This window comes from Molossus molossus, unplaced genomic scaffold (genome assembly GCF_014108415.1).
Source record: "Molossus molossus isolate mMolMol1 unplaced genomic scaffold, mMolMol1.p scaffold_m16_p_8, whole genome shotgun sequence".
Taxonomy (NCBI): Eukaryota; Metazoa; Chordata; class Mammalia; order Chiroptera; family Molossidae; genus Molossus; species Molossus molossus.
Genome location: NW_023425402.1, coordinates 104,932,751 through 104,956,197, shown reverse-complemented (window position 1 = coordinate 104,956,197; position 23,447 = coordinate 104,932,751). Strand labels below are relative to the sequence as shown.

At 54.2% G+C, this 23,447-nt stretch overlaps 1 protein-coding gene across 1 annotated transcript in view; it reads right to left on the bottom strand.

Annotated features, from left to right (window-relative positions):
• ZDHHC14 (zinc finger DHHC-type palmitoyltransferase 14) overlaps positions 1-21,225 on the bottom strand; it is a 139,534-nt gene extending 118,309 nt beyond the window's left edge. Inside the window, exon 1 of the mRNA XM_036247852.1 lies at positions 21,161-21,225. Coding sequence (XP_036103745.1) covers positions 21,161-21,216 — 56 coding nt within the window. The 5' untranslated portion in view covers positions 21,217-21,225. The remainder of the gene's footprint in view (positions 1-21,160) is intronic.
• Between the last annotated feature and the right edge of the window lie 2,222 nt (positions 21,226-23,447).

Sequence of the window (23,447 nt, the reverse complement as noted above, 5' to 3'; positions counted from 1 at the left end):
TGCGTGTGTATTATAAACCACAAACTGTGTTCTACACGGCACAGAACGTACCATCTTTGAAAGATGGGTTGTAAGAATCCTGAGGGAGGAAATGGACAAATCTAGAGCAGAGCTGCTGATGTTCCAGAAAGACGCGCAGCCATGAACTGAGCAGAGGGCTTCCGGGTGGGCAGCTCAGCCTGCAGGGAGCCCACCCGAGAGGGCTGAGCAGCTGGGGTGCCGAGGCGGCATCAAGGTGACTGTGTAGAACCTGGCGCCACGCTTACTTGCCATATGACGTCAGCAAGTTACCTAACTTCCCTCTGCATGAGGTTCCTTAGCTCTGAGATGAGGGAACTCAACCAACCGACTGCAGGAGGGAACTGTGTATTTCATGCACGTAACACACTTCAGAAAGTGCCTGTCGCTATCTTACTCAAGGTAGGTTATTTATTACCTTCAGAAACACCCCAGTTCGTCGCTTCCCTATCTAGACCACGCTGTTTCTGTGTCAGCTTCTAGTAAAGCAAGAGCACTAAAAGGCGCAGCCGACCCCTTCTCCACCAGCGCTCGTGAACCTCATCAACAGCACAGGCATTATTCAAATATCATTGTTCATGGCATTGTGCTAGGTGGTACGTACACGCACACACACGCACACACGGGTCCTCTGGAAATCGCAGCACATAAAGACACGACCAGGACACTCTACACGTGCAGTAGATAAACAGACCTGGAAATGAAATACACCGAGCACTTGAAAGACTGGCAAGTGGACGTGCTGTTAGATACAAGGCGCTGCTCACGCTGTCCAAGTACTCGTGCCTCTCCACACCCGCACTTCACTCCGGCAGAGGGATCACAGACAACGACACCAGGAAGCAAATGTTTTCAGAGAGAAACACCTGGGGCAGGGTGACCCTCTTCCTGCCTCACACCTTAAAGTGCTGTAACCCCCAGCAATAACGGGAGCCAGCGAGAGGTGATCCGAAGGAAAGTGATCCGGCCTTTTGCGCAACAGGGCGGCTCTGGAACTCACACAGTGATCTGAACCTTAGAAGCAGATTTAGACAGCACCGTATGAAAGGGGTCAGAGGCCTTGCTGCTGAGGTGAAGACGGTCGGCAAGGGTGGACTTAGGGATAGAGATGTTCCATCATTTTATTTCTAAGCCACGGGGGTTAATTTTGATGAAAAAAAAAACAACACAATATTTATATCACTTTTTAATACTAAAACAATATAAAAAGTTTTCAAGGAAATGTAAAAACATGGGTCGGAAGCCACTGCGGTGGTAGCTGAAGCCCTGAGGTGCCCATGGTCCCGGGGACAGATGCTGCCGGAGACCTGGGCCTGGTGGCCGTGTCTGGCCACAGATGGGCATGGCTGCCTGGCGTCATAAAACTAAACACTGACGCCCTGCTACAGGCAAAGTGACCAGCTCCATGAGCCAATGAGAGGATCCACGATCTTCACAGGGTACTCGCCTCCCAAAGTGGTCGTGGTGGCTTTAGAACCAGGGGGCGCTCTGAACATGACTGCGTTCTTTAACAAGCTCGAGTCCCCACAGGTACGAAGCAAGAGCTGACAGTTTGACCAGCCCCCTTTTAATGTCAGTGCTATGAATATATCTAATCACAGGCTGTCCATGTGGTCTTATAGAACAAGAGACTGTCCAAAGACTCCGCTAATTTAGAGTGGAGTGGATTCCTGGGGCAATTATTCAGAGAAACGTCAAGAAATAGCTGACCCCCCCAACATCATGTAATTTCAATTTTGCACATTAAAAAAAAAAAGTATGAGAAAGCAATAATATCACTGTCTTAGGGAAATTTAGATACTATAAAGTGTGTCGAGTTATTTTTTGCAGGGGAAAATCTGATCAACAGCCTTGGAGGAAGGAAGAAAGGGAAGGAAACAGGAAATCCAAAACGAGTCCACCCAACTCTGAGCATTGTTTCTAAGAGAAAATCATTTAAAATTTCAAACTCCTAAGCTGAGGAGAGGAAAACCGGACTTTCCAACATCCGCCCCCTTTCCACCATGAACTGTCCTGACTGTGTCCAGGATTCCTGTCCAGCAGAAGGACTGTGCATTCCACTCAGTCTTCCCAGTACACCAAACAATGAACTTCATTACGAGCCTATGATAATGAGTCTCTTCTTGCTGAAAATTGCTATTTATTTTGTTTTTCTAAGGAACATCTGCTGTGGTTTGGAAAGGTTGCTAAGGAAAGGTGGTGGTGGTGGTTTGTTTTTATTATCCTCACCCGAGGACATTTTTCATGTATCTCAGATAGAGCAGGAGGAAAAGAGAGAGGAAGAGAGAGGGAGAAACGTCGATGTGAGAGAGACACATTGAGTTACTGCCACCCATACGACCCCAACCAGGGCCGGGGACAAACTGCAACAGAGGTACATGCCCTTAGCGGGAACCGAACCTGGGACTCTCCAGTCCACAAACCAACACTCTAACCACTGAGCATAACCAGCCAGGGCAAAAGCAAGCAGAATCTTTATTATTTACTGAAAACATATCACATTTAAAATTTAAATTTTATTTTAAATTATGAAAGCCATTTAAGGCTTTGCTTGTTCACCTTTATTGAGGGGCCACGAACTCAAGTGCCGTGGATCCTGTTCACTCTGGGGCATGGAGTGGGGGTGATGGTGGGGTTATGACCATGGTTCTTGGGATCCTCCAACTGGAGAACTAGAGCAGAGCTGTTGCTCTAACTCCCACACCCCAAATCCATCCATCAGCAAATCACATTAACCATCAAAATACTCTTCATTCCAATTACTTCCTACGTCCTCCATCACTGGCCCCAGTCGAGTTCACCCTAGTCTCTCATCGGGAATGTTGCAATAGCTTCTGAATCTCCCAGTTCCTTCTCATGCTCCCCAATACTTCACTTTCCATACAACTGCTAGAGTGGCCCAGCCAGTGTGGCTCAGTGATTGAGCGTCAGTCCCATGGACTAAGAAGTCCCAGTTTGATTCCCGGTCAGGGCATATGCCTGGGGTGGCGGCTCGATCCCCAGTAGGGGGCGTGCAGGAAGCAGCCGATCGATGTTTCTCTTGCATATCCATGTTTATCTCTCTCTCCCTTCCTCTCTTGCTAAAAAAAAAAAAAAAATCAATAAAACATTTTTAAAAAAACTGATAGAGTTATTTTTAAAAATGACTTCCTATTATACTTAGAACAAAGTCCAATACCTTGACCGTTGCCTGTAAGGCCCAACCGGATCTGGCTCCTGGCTCTCTCTCCGGCCTCACCTCTACCATGTTCAATGCAGTCCAGTCAGATTGACCCTCTTATCATCCTTCAAATATGCCAATTCCATTCCACTGCAGAGCCTTTGCCCTGGCTGACCCCTCCCGGAATGCCCCCCCACCAGACAGGCAAGAGTCTGGGTCCCTCACTGCTCTCATATTCTGCCCAGAGTCACCTCTCCAAAGATGCCTTCCGGACAGTCCCATCAAAACCAGCCTCATCTCCCCAGGTCACGGTCTGTCGCCTTACCCTCTTTAATTTTCTTCAGTCGTAAATATCGTGTGAGCTTACATTACAGTTATTTGTGGACCTGCTTGCCGTCTGTCACCCCCACTACAATGTAAGGGCACAGAGGGGCAAGGACTTTGTCATGTTCATTGCTAGAATATTGTCCTAGAACAGGCAAATCCCTACTTCTGAAATAAAACAGAGCGTACTATAATTACAAGCAGGTGGCAGCAGGGTGATCGCAGCAGCAGAAGCCGTGCGTCGTACAGGGCACACGGCCTCCACGCTGCCCTCAGCCCGGGAGCCTGCCTCACACGCGCTCTTGGGGGTGTCAGCACCTAAACCCTCTGGAGAGGTAGGTCTGGGATCCCAGGTTCAGGTCAAATGCTGCTCTGTAGCCAAGGGACCCCAGAGCAGTGCCCACACCCCACGAGTGTGCTCTGCTCCCTAGCTGAAGCGGATGTTTTAAAAGCTGAAGAAGGCTAATGGGATAGACCAGCAGGTAGTCAGCATTCTGTTTTCTTCAAGTTCTCAGAAATAAACACATCATCTAACCACAAACAAAAGCAGTGTCAAACACAGTTCCATTTTACCAAAGCTATTAAGAACCTATGTGCATCAAATTATGTGAAGCATATGGGGTCATAATCTGCTCGGTTATCCCCGCATAGCAGTGTGGAATTCAGTGCAAAGTAAACGCAGATAAAAGCAACCGATAGTTTTAACTCATTCATAAAGTCCCAGGTTTAAATTAGCAGGTGTTTTGGTACTACTCTTTGGATACACTACCACCTTTATCTGAATTTGCTATTTTTATTTTAACGTTTATATATGCAAAGGAAATTAAAAAGTGGGACGAGAGAGAGTCAAGTGCTCACATCTGTTTCAGTAACATTCTTTTTCTCTCCACTCAATGGGACAGACAAAGCGATTCCAGAGATAATGAGCCTTGGAGACCTTCCATAAATAGAAAGATAACCTGTGCAATGACCATGTCTATAATGACACTTTTCTGCATCAAATACTTTGTGTCACTGACTTGGTGTGGACCCCAAATACTGACTGGAAGATGAACAGTAACTCTCCATCACAGTCAAACTGATCCATCTGATCAATATGCCCCCAAATTCACACTCTCCCACCTCTGCTCATGGTCGTTCTTCCCGGACACCTCCTCAGCCACAAACAACTTCTGTCCAACTCACACCCTATCAGGTGGCGCACACAATCCTCGCCTCTCCGAGTCTATGCCAGTCCTTTCTTCCTGCACTCACTGTTGCTAATAATATGCTGGCATTCATGGTGCGTCTTAGTGTTTTCAGACAACTAGTTCAGGGGACAAGACATACTATTATTCCAGGATACGGATAAAAAAAAGACTTTTTTTCTGAGTTCAGGGATCTACAGAAGCTTGGATATCAACACACACCACTGGAAGATCGGCTCTGCCTCTCTGGTTAGGTTACAGGCTATAAAAAGAAGGTATATCTCACCCTGGCCAGTTTGGCTCAGCGGTTAGAGCGTCAGCCCGCAGACCAGAGTCACGGGTTTGATTCTGGTCAAGGGCACATACTTCAGTTGAGATTCGATTCCAGCCCTGGTTGGGGTCGTGCAAAAAAGCAACCAATCAGTGTGTCTCTCTCACATGAATGTTTCTCTTCCTCCCTCCCTCCCTCCCACTCCATCTGAAAATCAATGGAAAAATATCCACCAGTGAGAATTTTAAAAAAAGAAGAGGAAGTATGTCTCACATGGTCATTACTTAAACGCCTGTTGACTGGGGTGGGACAGAGAGCCTTGGAAATGGGACTCTGGTTCTGCCTCACTATCTTCAGTTGTACAATTGGTGGCAAGTCACTGAGGTCAAGGCTCATGCTGGCACGTGCCCGTTTCCTGCGGCTGCCCTAACCAAGCACCACAAACCAGTGACTTCGGCCCACAGAGACTGACCGTGCAGGAGGCGCCGGGTCTGAAATTCAGGCCACGCTCTCTCCGGAGGCGTGAGGGGAGACTCCTCCCTCACCTCTAGTCCCTGCCGCTGGCCAACGGTCCTTCCGGCTGCTCGGCGGGTGGCCTCGCTCCAGCCACTGGACGGCTCCCCCGTCCGTCCGTTCTGGCTGCTGTACCGAAACACGACCAAGGGGGCGGCTTATAAACGACGGGGGCGCCTTCAGGGGGTGTGCAGGTCGGGAGGTGCGGCCCTCGTGAACGGGATTAGTGCCCTTATACTAGGCTCCGGAGAGGCCTGGGCCCTTCCACCATGTGGGGTGCAGGGAGGTGGCTCTGGCTATGAGCCAGAAAGTGGGCTCTCTCCAGAACGTGACCCTGTTGGTGCCTCGATCTTGAACTTCCAGCCTCCAGCACTGAGAGACACAAATGCTGTTTGTGAGCTAACCAATCTACGGCATTTCTGTCACAGCAGCCCGAGTGGACCAAGACCCCACGTAAAAGGAGGCCAGCACCCTCGGCGGTGCCCCCTTCCAGCCCGTAGGCCCAGGGCCTCCACGCGCCGGTACTACTCGCTGCAGCTACACCGGGCATCAGATCGGAGAGATGAATGCACCGTGTTCTGAGCACCCACATGGGCAAGCGCTTCTCTTTGTGGCCAAGGTGAGCAGTGCTCCAGCCTCAGGAGGTGCACAGGCTCGTGAACTCCCTGGAGCTGCACACCTGACCCTGCCTGCTTCCTCCAGTGGCTTCCACCTGCCACCCTCACCCCGCAGGGCTTTGCTGCTCACCATCCTGTCTCATTCTCTCCTGCACCCAACGTGACCTCAGCAGCCTGGTTCAGCTGAGCCCTCCGCCCCAGGGTGCCATGAACCCCTCTGTCTGCCTCCGGGCTGGGCCAGGCAGCAGACAACTCACGGCGGGAAGGGTCGGGCTCCGGCGCACAGTCCTCTCACTACCGCCCACGTTGGTAGTCAGTCCCTACCCGAATCCTCCAGCTGCCCCGCTGCCTGCTGCCCCGTGAGCCACGAACACCCCGTCTTCCCTTACACCCAACCTATTCTCTGTCCCACCCCATAATGAAGGTGCAGCCATTTATCCAGAATTCTTCAACATTCTCCCCAAATGTTTGCCCTGTCCTTCTGCCATACCTTCATTAATGCCATTCTTCCCTGCCCCTCCTCCCATAAACCCCGCGTGCCCTCAGGGCGCACCCCACGGCTCCTCCCTGCACCTCCCGGTCCACTAGTCCACTAGTCCACTAGTCCACTAGTCCTGAAGGGAAGGAAACAGGAAGGGAAGGCTGGATTCGGTTCCAGTTTTAGACCCCCTTAAAAAAGTCTCAGCGTGACATAGGACAACAAAACTAGTGCTGATTTAAATGCTCCAAAACACAGGTGTCTGCATTTCCTTAGTGGTTGGCAAGAAACCTACAAAAGGAAGCTTTGGACGGCCAGGGGAGACCATGTTTGCAAAAAACTCTCCATCTCCTTGGGGCTTGGTCTGCTGCACCCATTTCAAAAGGAAGCAACACAAACCCAAAGAAGCCCAGGCCCCAGTTAACAGCATAGCACAGCTGTAAAGAGAAGCTGGTGTAGTCCTGGCCGGTTTGGCTCAGCAGTGAGAGCGTCGGCCTGCAGTCCAGAGAGACCCGAGTTCGGTTCCCGCTAAGGGCACGTACCTCGGTTGCAGTTTGTCCCCAGCCCTGGTTGGGTCGTGCAGGTGGCAGCCACTCGATGTGTCTCTTTCACATCGATGTTTTTCTCTCTCTCTCCCTCCCACTCTATCTGAACAAAAAATGGAAAAATGTCCTCGGGTGAGGATAAAAAAAAGAGAAGCTGGAAAACCCATTTCAAGTTAGTTTATTTCTAGGGAAACATGAGAGAGGAAGACGCTTCTCTCTGCGGCCAGGAAGAAAAGGGGAGCACTCACGCTGTCAGCGGGCATTTCGTCACTTGTCTCTTGATTTCACTGTCCCTGGCATTATTCAAATGCCGGCTCTGGGTTCAGGATATGACACGGATTTGAGATTATACATTTAGGAAATGAAATGGATTTGAGACCTCAGAACCTACAAAATGCAATTTAACATGTTCTGTTTGGAATGCATTAGGTATTTTGAAAGTTATTTCCCTTTACACTGCCTTAATGAAACCAAGCGAACTGCGTTGCAACAAGAGATTTACAAGAATTTACAACACATTTACAAGAATGTGTGTTCTCAAAGGGTGCACCCCCCGAGAGAAGTCTGTGATGTTCCCCTGAATGCAAATCTGCCCAGAGTCCTGGGCCTCTTGCATGGATTGGGGAAGAACGTCAGGAGACTTGGCATCCAGTCCACATGTTTCCTGATGTCCTCTCTAACCTCAGATTATCATCTTTTTAAAATTTTTTTATCCTCACCCCAGGACATTTTTGCATTTATCCTCAGATAGAGCGGGAGGGAGAAAGAGAAAAAGAGAGAAAGAAACATCGATGTGAAAGAGACACATCGAGTGGCCACCACCCACACGACCCCAACCAGGGCTGGGGACAAACTGCAACTGAGGTACATGCCCTTAGCGGGAACCGAACCCGGGTCTCTCTGGTCTGCGGGCTGACGCTCTAACCACTGAGCAAAACCGGCCAGGTCAGATCATCATCTTTCAGATGGAAATAATAACAAATGCCGGGCCTGCCCCTCCAGTCTGAGATTCAGACGAGGGGATGGACCAGGTTACTGTTGTCCCTGCCATCAGGGCTGCAGAGCCCCCAGGCAGAGTGAGGGCAGAGGAGGAGTCAAAAGGCACGGGAGATGTAGGGGAGGGACAAGCACCAAGGACAGTGGGTCTCCCACCTCATGTCAAGCAGTAAGAGGTGCCAAGCACTTCTCGGCGAGCTAGTGTGAGAGCGACCTCCCGCAGACTCTGGCCTTGGTCTTTCAAAAATGTAGGGACTTCAGCTCTGGCCGGTGTGGGTCAGTGGTCAGAGCGTTGGCCCATAGACTGAAGGGTCTCGGGTTCAATTCCCAGTCAAGGGCACGTACCTGGGTTTCAGGTTCGATCCCTGACCCCATTTGGGGTCGTGTGGGAGGCAGCCAATCAATGTATCTCTCTCATATTGATGTTTCTCTTTCTCTTTTTCCCTCCCGCCCTTCCACTATCAAAAAAAAAAAACAACAACAACAAAAGAACACATTGGCCCTGGCTGCTTTGGCTCAGCGGTTGGAGCATCAGCCTGCGGTCCAGAGAGATCCGGGTTCGGTTCTCGCTAGGGGCATGTACCTCGGTTGCAGTTTGTTCCCAGCCCTGGTTGGGTTGTGCGGGTGGCGGCCACTCAATGTGTCCCTTTCACGTGGATGTTTCTCTCTCTCTCTCTCCCTCCCGCTCTATCTGAATAAAAATGGGAAAATGTCCTCAGGTGAGGGTTAAAAAAAAAATCCTCAGGTGAGGATTAACAACAACAAAAAATTTAGGGACTTTAAAGTTCCATAAAGATAATCAAGTCCAGCCCACTCATTTTAGAGCTGAAGCAATGAGTGAATGTCCAAGGCTGTTCAAGAGCCAGTGGCCAGCCGGGGCCCTGAGGGGCCCTGCAGGGGACACTTCTTCACAAACGAGGCACCCCAGCCACACACGAACACACTCCTTGATTCCGCTCTTTCCGGGCGCTGAAGCTTAGACAGCTATGTGTGTTGCTTGCTGGACGGACAGAACCAAAGACGAAGCCGGACCAAGAGGAGCCGCTGGTTGCAGAGGTGGTGACCACGGGCGCGGCCAGCACCTGCAGGCTCTCCAGCTGGAGGCGGGGGCGCAGGGCTGTGTGCCCTCCTGCTGCCCTGGTGACGCAGAGGGCTGCCTCCAGGGGAGCCGCTCCAGCCCAATGCCCACGCCCCACAGGACAACATGCCTGGGCCGGGGCGATGTTTCCGCAGCCGCCCCACACAGACCAGACCGCGTCCACGGCCCTGTGCCAGGGCTCAGGCTTTTCCGAGTCTTGCTTCCCAGCTGAGGTCCGTGGGCTGGAAGAGCTTTCGTGGTGCTGATCACTTTCCCTGGAAGATGTGTCTGACCGGCATGTTTCTGGCTTCGGGAATGCTGGCTGCCCAAAGAGAATGGTGCCCCGGAGGCTCTCAGAGCCAAGCTCCTCCGCACGTGTGCCCTGGCCCTGCAGAGCCCTCGCCCTGTGGGCGCACCTGCCTTCCCTGCTCCTGGTCCTGAGCAGGCCCACAGGGCTCAGGCTGTCCTCCAGTCTGTGGTCCAGCTGATTCTGCCTGCACACCGGGCCTCCCCACAGGGTCCTGGCGCCCCGCCTCCCCACTGTGACCCTGTCACCTTCTGCGGGACCCTCCACTGACAACGGGTGTCCACCTCCCACAAGGGGCCGTGTGTCGAGGCTTCAGGAAGACTGACTTCTCTCTCCGACGCGCAGCAAGGGATTAGCAGGCTCCGTGAATAAGCCTGCAACCCAAACACAGCTGGAAGGTCTAATTGGGGCTGCAATCCTGATGGGGCACAGAACGCATATGGCGGATTTCCTGCAAGCAGAGAGCCATCGCATGTCACAGGGTGACACATGGAAACAAACACTTCCACCAGACGGTCTGCAGTGTTCCAGAAAACAACATGTGGGGGGGGAGGGGAGGGCGAGCACATCTGTGAGAGGACAGTCCCTGAAGCCCCCGAGGGTGGGTGGGAAGGAAGCGAGCTCCTTGAGGTGAAGGGTGTTGTCCAAAGCACTTACTACCAACAGGACTCGGGCAAGTTTCTTAACTTCTCTCAGCCTCATTCATTCAGGCATTCCCTCGGGCATTGCTGCACACCTACTATGTGCCACTGTGCTCGGTACCACAGGTACAAGGCCATGCGGTGAAGGGCAGGGATGAGCCGGTTTGGTGAGAGATTAGGCAGTCACACTGGTGAACCGATAAGCGGACACCGAGATGTGCCGGAGGAGGAGTTGCCTTCAGAGTGTGAAGCCAGGGAGTGACCCAGCGCAGAGGCCCGAGGCACAGGGACTGAGCACCTTCTCCAGGACCGCGGCGGGCACAGACGAAGGCTCACCGTGAAACACCTGATCAGACCTCTCGACCTGGACCCACGTCCAGTCCCTCAGCAAAGCCTGCAGGCTCTACCTCCAACCACATCTCGTGTCCGGCCCTCTGCACCTCCAAAATACCGCCTGGTCCGAGCACCGCCACCTTTGCCTGGACCTTTGCTAGCACCTCAGTTACCTGCTTCTGGCCTTTCAAGTGCCAAGTAAACCTTCAAAACCTGCCAGGTAACTCCTCTGCGGAAAATCCTCCCGTGGCTTCCCATTCCACTCGGAGTAAGATCCCAAACCGAACGTGACCCACAGGACGGTGCGGCCACGTCCTTTCACACACCCAGCCCCTCCCCCTTCCCTTCCCACCGCTTCCCTGCTGCTCTGAGAACATGCTAGGCCTCTCCTCCTGCGATGCCCCATGTCTACCCCAGATCACTCCCTCATCCCACAGGCCCTCCTGCAGGCCCCCCCGCCTGCCCCCCTCAGGCGCCTCACCTGCTTTGCCCTCTTTCCCAGCTCTCAGCACCCCATGTCCCAGGGCAGGCTGCCGGCGGCGGCACTGGGCTCGGCTCGCCGCGATACCCGCAGCAGGGACGGCAGGGCCGGACACAGGACGGACACGCAGACGCTTGGCAAATGAATTAAATGGGTGAAGAACTGGGCTTCCTTTATGCGCCGGCCGTCCCGCCCCCGAGCCTCACTCCCCCAATTCTAGAACTGGCCGTGCCTCCCTGGGGAAGTGGGGAACAGGTAGGACAGGCCATCAGAGCCCCCAGGTGGGAATTAAAGGGGGGCAGTGTGGCTGGAGCTCAGGACGAGGTGGGGCGGCAGGACGAGGCCGCACAGGTGTCCAGGTGGGACCCAGTGCGGGTTCTGAGCCAGGAGGAGGCAGATGGGCTCGAGGATGCAGAGGATCCGCCTGGCCCCAGAGCAGTGCGGGAGGGAGGCCTGGACTTAGGAAGGGGGTGCTGGTGGGTTAGACTACGTGGCGGGAGAGGAGGGGAGTGAGGTGGGGGTAACAATGTGTCCCCCTGGAGGGCTGCTGTATGAAATAGACGAGCTGGCACTCAGCGGCCGCTGTCATGACGATGGGGAAGGAGGGGCTGGCAGGGAGGAGCGCCCAGCGGGAGACCTCTGAGCGCTTCTGAAAATGGCAAATCCATACAACAGATAATTCAATAATCAGGCTAATTAATCCTCAGGATTACAACTGAGCGGCTTGCCACTTGCCGACGCTATAATCACGCTCTCTCCACCTGTCCCGCTTCCAGTCCAATTCCCTATTCTCCACCCGTCTGTGGAGCCAGAGCTGTTCACGGGGTGACAGCCAGACCGCTCGTCACTAAAGCACCTCATCACTAGACCTGAGCCAGGCGAAGGGACCCAAGGCTTGGGGACTCCCCACCAAAACGGTTGATTTGAGCCTTTGATATCCGAGTTTAACAAATTAAATTTTAATGTAGAAATTCACATTCAGCTCATTTACAGAAGTTGATAAAAAAAAAATGGAAGAGGAAACCTATATGATCTCATTACAAATGTATTCACCAACTCCTACAGGTTTTCCATTCACAAAGCCTTCCAACTAATGTAGCTGCCTTCTTCCCCTTCCCAGGGACACTAGCCTGGGCCAATCAATCATTCCACAAATACTTACTGAGTACCCGCTGCGTGCAAAGCAGTGTGCCAGGTGCTGTGGGGGCAGAAATAAATGTGTTTCCTGCCCTTGACCCTAAGGAAGAATAACACAGAAGCTCCCAGTGTGGGCTCCATTCTCACCTAAAGGTAAAACCTCCCCAAGGAGGGGGCTTCTGTGTGCCTGGCCCTGCTTCATACACCTCCTTTCATCTGCATGACCCCTCTCCACCCCGCAGGGTGGGCCACAGCCTGAATGTGGCAGTCCAGGATGAGGTGGCAAATGGGGATGTCCTCTGAGGAGGCAGCAAGTGCCCGAGTTAAGGATGAATCCTTGCGGGAAGTGGCACCCTCACCATGCCGTGACCATGGCTGGCTGCAGCTCAGACCTTCAGGGCACTCTGGTGGATGCCCTGCCGCTCCCCCCTCCCCCTGCTCCCCCTCTTCTGCCCTGCTCCTCCTCCCTTCACCAACTTGCCCAGCTCTAACTGCTATGGGTCCACGACCTCACACATGCCCGATTTCTGCCTCACCGCATCCATCTGTTCACACTGAGCAAGGCCGCTTCAGGCAGAAAGAACTAAAAGACTCGAGGAGAGCAGGCCATTGTCAAGGGTTCCAGGGAGGTGGACATGGGGACATTAGACGGACGGAGGGGTGGGGCGCCGCTGGCTGCAGCAGCATAAACAGGGCTCCAGGCAGCAGGCTGACACCGGCCCCACGGAAGCGCCTGGCCCATGACATTTACTGAGAGCTGCCGGGGGCGGGCGCTGCGCTGGGCACAACTGCGTGGGCACCAGGCGAGGGCTCGGTAGAGGGGTGGGCGAAGCCGAGGAGAGTCACTACCTATATTGCTCTGGAACTTACGATGTACGCGCTGGACATTTTCACTATCATAAACAATAGTGCAGCTCAAAGCCCTGTCTGTATTTCTCTGCTCACTGTCGAATTCCAGTACTTCTAAGGATAAATTCCTAGCATGGGACACGAGAGTCAAGAACATGATTTTTTTTTATTTTTAGAACTTTTGATTCTTGCTACTGTGTGCCCCGAGCCTTGGGTTCCAGTCTTACCAAGCCCAGGCCCCTCCGTTTCAAATTCCGGATGGTGCCCAAGGCAGAATGCCAACACACTCCGTTCCACCCTGAAAACGCTTCTAAACGTTAACTTCTAAGAAATGAGACTAACGTAACAACACCTTTTAACTAATCAATGAAAGCCACTGAAAGAAAAAAAAAAAGGCATTTTTAAAAACTTGCCCATTTTTTTCTTGCAAATTTCAAAAACCAAGACTGCACATCCAGGGTTTTTCTCTGGTGCAGCTTTGTGCTGTTAACGATTTTTATGAAGAAAGCAGTTTCACGGGAGTTTGCTCTATTGTATCAGGTTAACTTACAACTGAAATCTCTGCAGCATTTTCCTTCTCTAACAACTTCAACTCTAAACATTCCTTCCTAGAAGAGCGAAAATAAAACCACTGAGCAACCTGAGATTCCCTCTAAATGTTTGGGACTGTGGCTCATGGGATGAGGGGCTGCCCTCAGCCTGTGTGTGAACATCTCTGCTCCCGGAGACAGAGTGGCGGACTGTGCGCCCACTTACTACACACAACACCATAAAGTTACCACAGAAAACAAATGCGGTGTCATCGCCTAAATCCATCAAAAATGAGTAACAGCTCTTTTTCTTTAAAATATTTTTTCTTGGTTGCAGTTTGTCCCCGGCCCTGGTTGGTCGTGCGGGTGGCAGCCACTCGATGTGTCCCTTCACGTCGATGTTTCTCACTCTCTCTCCCTTCCTCTCTCTCCCTCCCACTCTATCTGTATAAAAAAAATGGAAAAAATATCCTCGGGTGAGGATTAAAAAAAAAAAAAAAAAAATTTTTTTTCTTTATTGATTTTAGAGGCGGGGTGTGGGGGGGGGGGAGAGAGATAGAAACATCGATGAGAGAGAACAATGATTGGCTGCCTCCTGCATGCCCCACACTGGGGATCGGGCCCACAACCTGGGCAGGTGCCCTGACCGGGAATCAAACCGGCAACCTCTTGGTGCGTGGGTCAACGCTCAACCCCTGAGCCACACTGGTCGGGTATAACAGCTCTTCTTCATGCTCACAAGACCCCATCCTCCTTTAACATATGGAACTTAACAGGCGGCCTGGTCGCTGCAGGTATACCAGCCATTCTGAGGCACGTCCAGGCACACGTGTACTATTTTCAAAGCACGCCCCACACGAGAAAGGATCTCCCAGTTTCTCAGGCCCCATCAGCCTACCTGCACACCGTCCTGGGTGCTGAAATGACACGGGGTGATCCAGGGCCCCAGAGAGAAGGGGTGGGGCCAAGGAAAACGGACTTTGCCCAGTGAGGTCGGTGCTAAGGAAGAAGCGCTGGGCACACTTAGGATTCGGAAATTAAGCTCGTGAACACCACTAAAAATGATACGCTGTTCAGAGTTTCCGAGCTTCGGATTACATTTTCTGGCTTTCTTTTAGGATGATAGCTCTCATTACATAATATATACTCATATATAGACACGTGAGTTCCATACCCTCTCTGAGGACCAACACAAATTTAGGGTTTGGGGACCACAGGGAGGTGGATCAGATGCAAAGACGCTCAAAGAGTATACCCCGAAATCCATGCTCGAGTCAAGTCAAGGGGGAGTCTGGCTCTGAGATCCTCGCTGGGAGACTCCCAGGCCCTCAACTCCATCCAGTCCAACCCCCCACACACTCCTCCCCCTCCCCAGAATTAAGCAGCAGCTCTGCTGTCAAAGGCCTGGGGATCTGACTGGGAAGAGAGACGTGGGTGCCGAGGACCCCCAGGAGGTGGGATGGTGATGAATGGCGGGGACTGACGGCCTTCCCCAGGGAAGGGACAGTGTGAATTCCCGGCCCCCTGTGGGCTGGGCTGGAGAAAGCACTTCTGAGGAGGCCTCCCCTTCCACCAGGAGGCAGAGGGACCGTCCCCTAGCACAGAGCTCCCAGCCGGGCATCCTGCAGCTGGAGGGAGCGAGGGCACTTGAGGGGCCTCTGGGTGCGGAATGGGGTGGGAAGGCAGCGGGTGCCCTGCCTGGGTGGGAGGGGCCCGGGGAAGAGACGGACACCTGGCTGGCAGTCCCGAGGCTGCTGATGGGTTCCACCATCTTCCTTCAGCTCCTGCCTGGCTCTCAGACCCCCGTCTAATAATAACAGAAACTAATCATACTGATAAGAGTTCTGACTCCCACCTGGGTCCCAGGCCGCGCGCTTCTATAAGGCAGTAAGAATAGAGTTTAAATGCCGTGATCTGTGGCTTCATCCGAGCTGCACCATTTACAGACAAGTCAGCGCTTGTGTACGGTAATGCCAACCACGTCCGCCCCACAGGGCTGTCAGGAGGGTTAAATGGCGTAATGGTCAGTGAGGACATGTGCAAGACTCAGTAAGTATAAGCTGATAATACTTGTCCTTATTTTGGATTTCCTTTCATCCTCACAGGTTTGCAAAGAAACTGAGGTTCGAGTCTGCAAGAAAGGCTCATGGTGGACGGGAGGCAGAAGCCCAGGTCTGTCGGACTCCAGATGCCACTCATGCCCAGTCCAGGGCTGTGCGAGAACCGAGCCCACTCCAGCAGGGTGGACCAGCGGACCCGGAGCAGTTGCCCTTTTCCCTTCAACCTCTCTACTCGACCACTGTCCCTGCTGCCCACAATCCTCCTGAGCGGGGTCCCATCACTTCCAGGATGGCACCCATGCTCCCCAGCAAGGCGGCCAGGGTCAGGGCACCAAGGGGTATTTCTGCACCCCCCGAGAGATAGGGCCAGAGACAGGGAGGGAAGGAGGGAGAAGGAGGAAGGAGAGAGAGTTCTCTTGGAGGAAGGATCTTCAAGTTTGGTCTCACAAAGACCCAAGTTCAAATTTTGCTCTTTTAATGACTACGTGTGTGTCCTTCTGGAAGTGACGTCACCTAAGTCTCAACGCCTTCACTTGCAACATGATGCTAACCCCGATCATTTAACTCGGCTTAGGCAGGCAGTAGGGAGCAGCCCCTGTCACAGTGACCTCCAGCCCCACCTCTCCCTGGTCACCTCACCCTCCCTAGCACACCAACTTCCTCTCTTCTTCCCTTCACACTTCTGTCCCTGAGCCTCTGCCCTGCTCTCTGTCCTGCCTGCCTTCTTACCTGGTTACACCCCACTTCCCTTTCAAGAGGCCCCTCCAGTATGACCTCCCCTGGGAAGGGATTCCCCTGGCTGCCCATGAGTCCCCAGAGCGTCAGCCGCACACATGCTGCCACCTGAGGACTGACGGTGTCACCCTACTCCGGAGGTGTGTTGTTCCCACCACGTCCTCCTCCTCCCACAGAGCACAACCGGCACCTCCCTTCTCTGCACCCCAGTTCCGCACTTCACAGGCGCTCCCCGCGCTTGCCGAAGTGAGAAGGAAAATACGTAAACTCCAGATCTGACTGGGAGAACGGAACACGCGAGGGCGAGCTCAGAACCGCAGGACCCGGTGCTGGGAGGCGCTCACGCCCGTGCCCACGCCTGCTGGGCAGTGACTCAGGCAGGGCGAGCATCAGAACCGCAGGACCCCGGTGCTGGGAGGCGCTCACGCCCATGCCCGCGCCTGCTGGGCTGTGCCTCAGGAAGGGCGAGCTCAGAACCGCAGGACCCGGTGCTGGGAGGCGCTCACGCCCGTGCCCGCGCCTGCTGGGCAGTGACTCAGGCAGGGCCTGTCCGCTGCCCTGGCCGCACAGGCAGGAGGGGACACTGGGCCTGGCGAGCGCAGCGGGACGCAGAGCACTAGTACCAGCGCGTCATCATGCGGCCAGGCTGAGTGACATCACGGGCTAGAACCCCGTGAGGACCCTCACCCCCACTTCTGTCAGCTTCGGTATCCCTACTTATAGCACAGTGAGGCTTTTCCAAGACAGGGTTTCTGGCCCCACTTTGGTTCACTTGGGTTTGTAGCCCCAAAGTCCTTGGACGCCTTTGCACTTTTCATTACATGAACAGATGTCAGATTACAAATATCAATAAATAAATAAAGTAGGTCATGTATCTTACAGTCCCCCCAAATAGAGAGGCCCTTGCAGAGCAAGCATGGGTGTGTGCACGCGCGCGCACACACACACACACACGACACACGCACGCACATACGCGCACACACACGAACGCACACGCAAAGGGGACGGGATGCAAAGGACTCTCCCACAGTCCCACTGCCTGAACCCCTGCTTGGATGTCACCTCGGCAGGAACGCCGGTAACCCCCCGGCGGAGGGCCCTCGGAGGGAGCCGGCGATCTCGCGCAGTGGCAGGGCTTGTACCGCACCTCAGTCGGGGCCAGCATCACTCCCTGTGAGCCTGCGTTCACTTCGACACCTTCAAACTGTGACGTTATACAAAAAAAACCAAGTTGCCAGTTAGGAAAAACATTAGCTTGAGAGTCTATCTCATCCAATGCCAAGGGTAGGGTTCACGGACAACCGGCGCTGCCGGTGCTGCCAGGCAGACGCCGGGTGCTGGAAGTGCCGTCCCGTTGGCCTAACCTCACGCTGCCATGTTCGGAGGTCGGCAGAGAGACTGGCCTTCCTAAAGCCGAGTGACGGAGGAGGGCTGAGGGGCAGGGCGTCTCTGCTCCCGTGCAACCACACTGTCTCTCCCTGCAGCTTGGGGCGTCCCTCGGGACACTCGGGTGGGACTAGCCGCCCCGGGACAGGATCACAGATGCAGCCAGCACGTGACGGCAGCGAGCTGGGTCGGCCCTCGCACTGGCTCATCCTGCCCCATGCGCTTTGAGGATCACTAGACATCACCAAACCCTGACCTGAGAACAGAGAGGACCGTTCACACCCAGAGCAATAACTCGGGCCAGTTTGGCCGGGAGCCCCGGGGCTGCGAAGCGGGTTGACTGGCTTGACCTCAACCTAGATCACTTTAAGGGACAGACGCTAGAATGTTCTACACGCTTGTCCTCGCTCTTCTCAGGCATTCGCACCAAGCACTTCCAGTTGGCTCCTATCAGAGGTCAAGTTTATATTTTAGCATAATATGCCAGAAAATCCCAACTCGCAGAATTTTTTTTTTTAATTCTCACCTGAGGATATTTTTCCATTGATTTTTCAGATAGAGTGAGATAGAGAGAGACAGAGAGAAACATTGATGTGAGAGAGACACATCAATTGGCTGCCTCCCTAAGGACCCTGACTAGGGCCAGGGGTCGAACCCACAACTGAAGTATGTGCCCTTGACTGGGAACCAAACCTTCGACTCTTCGGTCCGAGGGCTACACTCTGACCGCTGAGCCAAACCAGCCAGGGCCCAACTCCCAGAATTTGAAGAAGATTAGAGCATGAAGTCACTTTCTTGTGAGTGTTGTGTTTGTGAAGTAGTATCGATGGAAATGTGAGGGTCAAGTTATGAAAAATGGCCCTCACTTAATCAATCCATGGAGATTCACTCTCTGTACTCAAGTCTTCTCTGCCCACACCGACACTAATGCCTGATTCGGGGACACGTGTGCAGTGCAAAGGTAGCAGTCATGACTAAAAACAGTTTCCATGACACCTCTTCATGGTACCTGCCCTAGCCAGCACCCTGTGTGTGACAAAACTTTGTCATAGTCTGTGGAACAGACTTGAGCATTACAGGAAGTAGCAGGTCGACCCCCTGGAGGATGCTTCATGGCCAACTCATTTATACATTTAGTCCATTAAGACTGATTGAGCCCCTACCATGTGCCAGGCACAGGTCCAAGGGCTGGTGCTGAGGCAACGAATGAGAGAAGGTCCTTGCCCTCTCGGGGCAATAAATGAGCCATGAACCCAGATTCATTAAACTAGTTCAATTATTATGATGAAAATTACGGTCATGCATCACTTAATGATGGGGATATGTTCTGGAAAGTGCATCATTAGGCAATTTCACCACTGTGCGAACATCACAGAGTGCACTTACACCAACCTAGATGGTCTAGCCTGCTCCACACCTGGCTGCATGGTCTAGCCTGCTCCACACCTGGGCTGCATGGTCTAGCCTGCTCCACACCTGGGCTGCATGGTCTAGCCTGCTCCACACATGGGCTGCATGGTCTAGCCTGCTCCACACCTGGCTGCATGGTCTAGCCTGCTCCACACCTGGCTGCATGGTCTAGCCTGCTCCACACCTGGCTGCATGGTCTAGCCTGCTCCACACCTGGCTGCATGGTCTAGCCTGCTCCACACCTGGCTGCATGGTCTAGCCTGCTCCACACCTGGCTGCATGGTCTAGCCTGCTCCACACCTGGCTGCATGGTCTAGCCTGCTCCACACCTGGGCTGCATGGTCTAGCCTGCTCCACACCTGGGCTGCATGGTCTAGCCTGCTCCACACCTGGCTGCATGGTCTAGCCTGCTCCACACCTGGCTGCATGGTCTAGCCTGCTCCACACCTGGCTGCATGGTCTAGCCTGCTCCACACCTGGGGTGCATGGTCTAGCCTGCTCCACACCTGGCTGCATGGTCTAGCCTGCTCCACACCTGGCTGCATGGTCTAGCCTGCTCCACACCTGGCTGCATGGTCTAGCCTGCTCCACACCTGGGCTGCATGGTCTAGCCTGCTCCACACCTGGCTGCATGGTCTAGCCTGCTCCACACCTGGGCTGCATGGTCTAGCCTGCTCCACACCTGGGCTGCATGGTCTAGCCTGCTCCACACCTGGGCTGCATGGTCTAGCCTGCTCCACACCTGGGTTGCATGGTCTAGCCTGCTCCACACCTGGGCTGCATGGTCTAGCCTGCTCCACACCTGGCTGCATGGTCTAGCCTGCTCCACACCTGGGCTGCATGGTCTAGCCTGCTCCACACATGGGCTGCATGGTCTAGCCTGCTCCACACCTGGCTGCATGGTCTAGCCTGCTCCACACCTGGCTGCATGGTCTAGCCTGCTCCACACCTGGGCTGCATGGTCTAGCCTATTGCTCCCAGGCTAGAAACCTGTCTAGCATGTACTGTAGGCAACTGTAACACAATGGTAAGTGTCTATGTATCTAAACATAGACAAGGTACAGTAACAATATGATTAAAAGATTAAAAAAAAGGTACACCCGTATAGGGCACCATGAACAGAGTTCGCAAGACTGGAGTTGCTCTGGGTGAGTCAGTGAGGGAGTGCGAAGGCCCAGGACACTGCTGTTCACTACTGTAGACTTGATAAACACTGTACCCCAGCATCACCACAAACACGTAAGTACTGCGCTGTTGCTACGGCAGTAGGACAACTACGTGTCCCTAGGCGAGAGGAATTTTTCAGTTCCATTATAATCTTATGGGGCCACCGTCATGTCTGTGGTCCACCGTTGACCAAAACGTTGTTATGGGGCGCATACTGGATGACAGAAACCAGTGTCTGCACTGTGAGCGTGAAAGGTGGCAGGAGAGCACCATGACAAGGCCACAAAGACACAATGAGCCCCGGACAGTTTGGCTCAGCAGTTAGAGCGTCGGCCTGCAGACCAGAGTCTCGGGTTCGGTTCCCGCTAAGGACATGTACTTCAGTTGCAGTTAGTCCCTGGCCTTGGTTGAGGTCGTGTGGGTGGCAGCTAGTTGATGTGACTCTCTCACATCGATGTTTCTCTCTCTCTCTCCCCCTTTTTCTCTCTCCGGGTCTATCTGAAGATAAATGCAAAAATTTCCTCAGGTGAGAAGAAAGGAAGGAAGGAAGGGAGGGAGGGAGAGAGGGAGGGAGGGAGGGAGGGAGGGAGGGAGGGAGGGAGGAAGGGAGGAAGGGAGGGAGGGAGACACATTGACATAACAGAGCTTCAAGGACATACACGTGTGTGGTCCTTTAAGAACTGTGTGGATGCTCAAGGGAAGAGAATCTCAAGAACAGAGCGACACGCTGTGGTTTAGCCCAGGAAGAGGAGATGGTTCTGCTGGGATTCAGGGTCAGGAAAGCAAAAGTAGCCCCCAGGTCCCAACGCCTCTCCTGGAGACAGTCACTTGTGCTGGTGGCCATTGTCATTCCCCAACAGGCCACAATCGACCTTCGAACCTCTCTCCTTGCACCCCCACTGTGGCTACCCTGGTCCAAGCTGCCGGCATCTCTCACCTGGCCGATGGCAACAGCCTCCTCCTTGATGTCCTTTCTGCCACTCCTGCCCCCATGTCGGTCAGGGTCCCAAGGGGAAACCTCATGCACTCAAAACGGGCTGACGAGACAGTCTGATGAAGGACACAGGTTACTAACGTGTAGGCGGAGTTCAGGGAAACCCGGGAGAGGAGTCAGGAACACCATGTGGGCGCAATCCAGTCTTCGGAGGCCAAGGTGTGCGAACAACTGAGAGGGCTTTCCTTAAAGCACTTCCCCTCCAGGGCCTCCAAGAGCATCTGATCCAAGCAGTGGTGGGCCGGGGAGTGGGAGCAGGCCCCCAGGAGGGCCCCAGGCTGAGAGGAACTCAGACCCTTCCTGAAATCTGCTGAGAGTCCACCTGCCCCCGGTGCCTCCACGCCCTGCTCCCCTTCCGCTGGCCTTTCCCACCCTCTGCCTGTGGCCCCGAGGACCCCAACCTCCCACCACTGCTAAAGTACTTCACTCCTTCACAGCAGCCTGGGGATCATCAGAAAGAGCCCCATTTACTGAAGCAAAGTGCTCCCTTCAATCCCAAAGCGAGGGCTGGGAGGGCTGGGAGCTGGGAGGGCTGAGAGGGCTGGGAGGGCTGGGAGGGCTGAGGGGGCTGGGAGCTGGGAGGGCTGAGAGGGCTGGGAGGGCTGGGAGGGCTGAGAGGGCTGGGAGGGCTGGGAGGGCTGAGAGGGCTGGGAGGGCTGGGAGGGCTGGGAGGGCTGAGGGGGCTGGGAGCTGGGAGGGCTGGGAGGGCTGGGAGGGCTGAGAGGGCTGGGAGGGCTGGGAGGGCTGGGAGCTGGGAGGGCTGGGAGATGGGAGCTGGGAGGGCTGAAGGGGCTGGGAGCTGGGAGGGCTAGGAGGGCTGAGGGGGCTGGGAGCTGGGAGGGCTGGGAGCTGGGAGGGCTGGGAGCTGGGAGGGCTGGGAGCTGGGAGCTGTAGGCTCATGCTGACATTTTCACTGCACCAGGAAGACTCTCTCTGATGGCCAGTGTACCCTGGGAGAGGGTGCTGGGCGTGGGGACCCTGGGAGAGGGTGCTGGGCGTGGGGACCCTGGGAGAGGGTGCTGGGCGTGGGGACCCTGGGAGAGGGTGCTGGGCGTGGGGACCCCGGGGGAGGGTGCTGGGCGTGGGGACCCCGGGAGAGGGTGCTGGGCGTGGGGACCCCGGGGGAGGGTGCTGGGCGTGGGGACCCCAGGGGAGGGTGCTCACTCACACAGCCTCAGCTAGGGCCGACCAGACAACCCTCCCTCTGCCAGGCCCGCTGCTCCCCAGCCCCAGAGCCAGGTGCTCCTCTCTGCCCAGGTGGCCCACAGCAGCTGTCAGCCCCCGAGCCCCGGGTCCCCTGGAGAACACTGGCTGCTTCTCTCTTCCTCCTCCTTTCCTAAGCACATCGAACTTGCTAAGGGCCTGTCTACTCTGACTCACGGGGGTGGAAATCCCAGCTTCGTTACATTCATGTGGAAATCACAGAAATCCCTCTGTCCAGTTGGGCAAGTCAGTGCAACCCTACTACATACTTGGGATTGAGTGAATTCTCTCCTTGACATATTTGCCCCATAACAACGGCTGAAGTTCAAGGGTAAACATCTTCTTGCCACTTCTGTTTACATTTTCAAGGGGGAAAACCAACCTCCCGGTGAACTCAGATGCCTGAGGCAAAACCGGTGCTAGAAAGTCTGTAAACGGAGGCTCCTCTGTGAAGGACCCAAGGACGCTGGAGGAGTCAAGCGACAGGAAGCAAAGTCCAAGCGCAGAAGCCCCTGCAAGAGGGCACTGCCGGGCCCCAGAGGCCGCCCTCCACCCCTGGTGTGAGTGTGACAGACCAATTTCCCCAAAAGGGGTGACAGCCAACTACAAATATGAACATGATGAAAAAAAATCTCCAGACGCCTTAAGTAGTAACACATTCTTACACCGTACTTAGGGTGTGTCCATCAAAGGGAACGGGGGCACAGAGAGGTGAAGTAACTTGTCCAAGGTCACACATGTTTTTCTATTAAATTATTAAATATAGTGAACACGTGTGAAGCATTCAGTAGTCCTGGGCACTATTCTAAGAGGTAGGGAAACAAAGCTAAACTTCCTATCGGCCCTGTTACTCGGAGGGTTACCAGCGGCAGACCTCACACCCAGGACCGATCTGAGCGGGCAGCGCCCTTCATGACCCTCCGGAAGCAGTCAGGGCACCGACCGCTCGGACCCTCTCCTGTGCGCAAGGCTAGTGAAAACCAGTCTGATCAAAGTGTAGGCCATCCACTTCGTGGAAAATCACTTT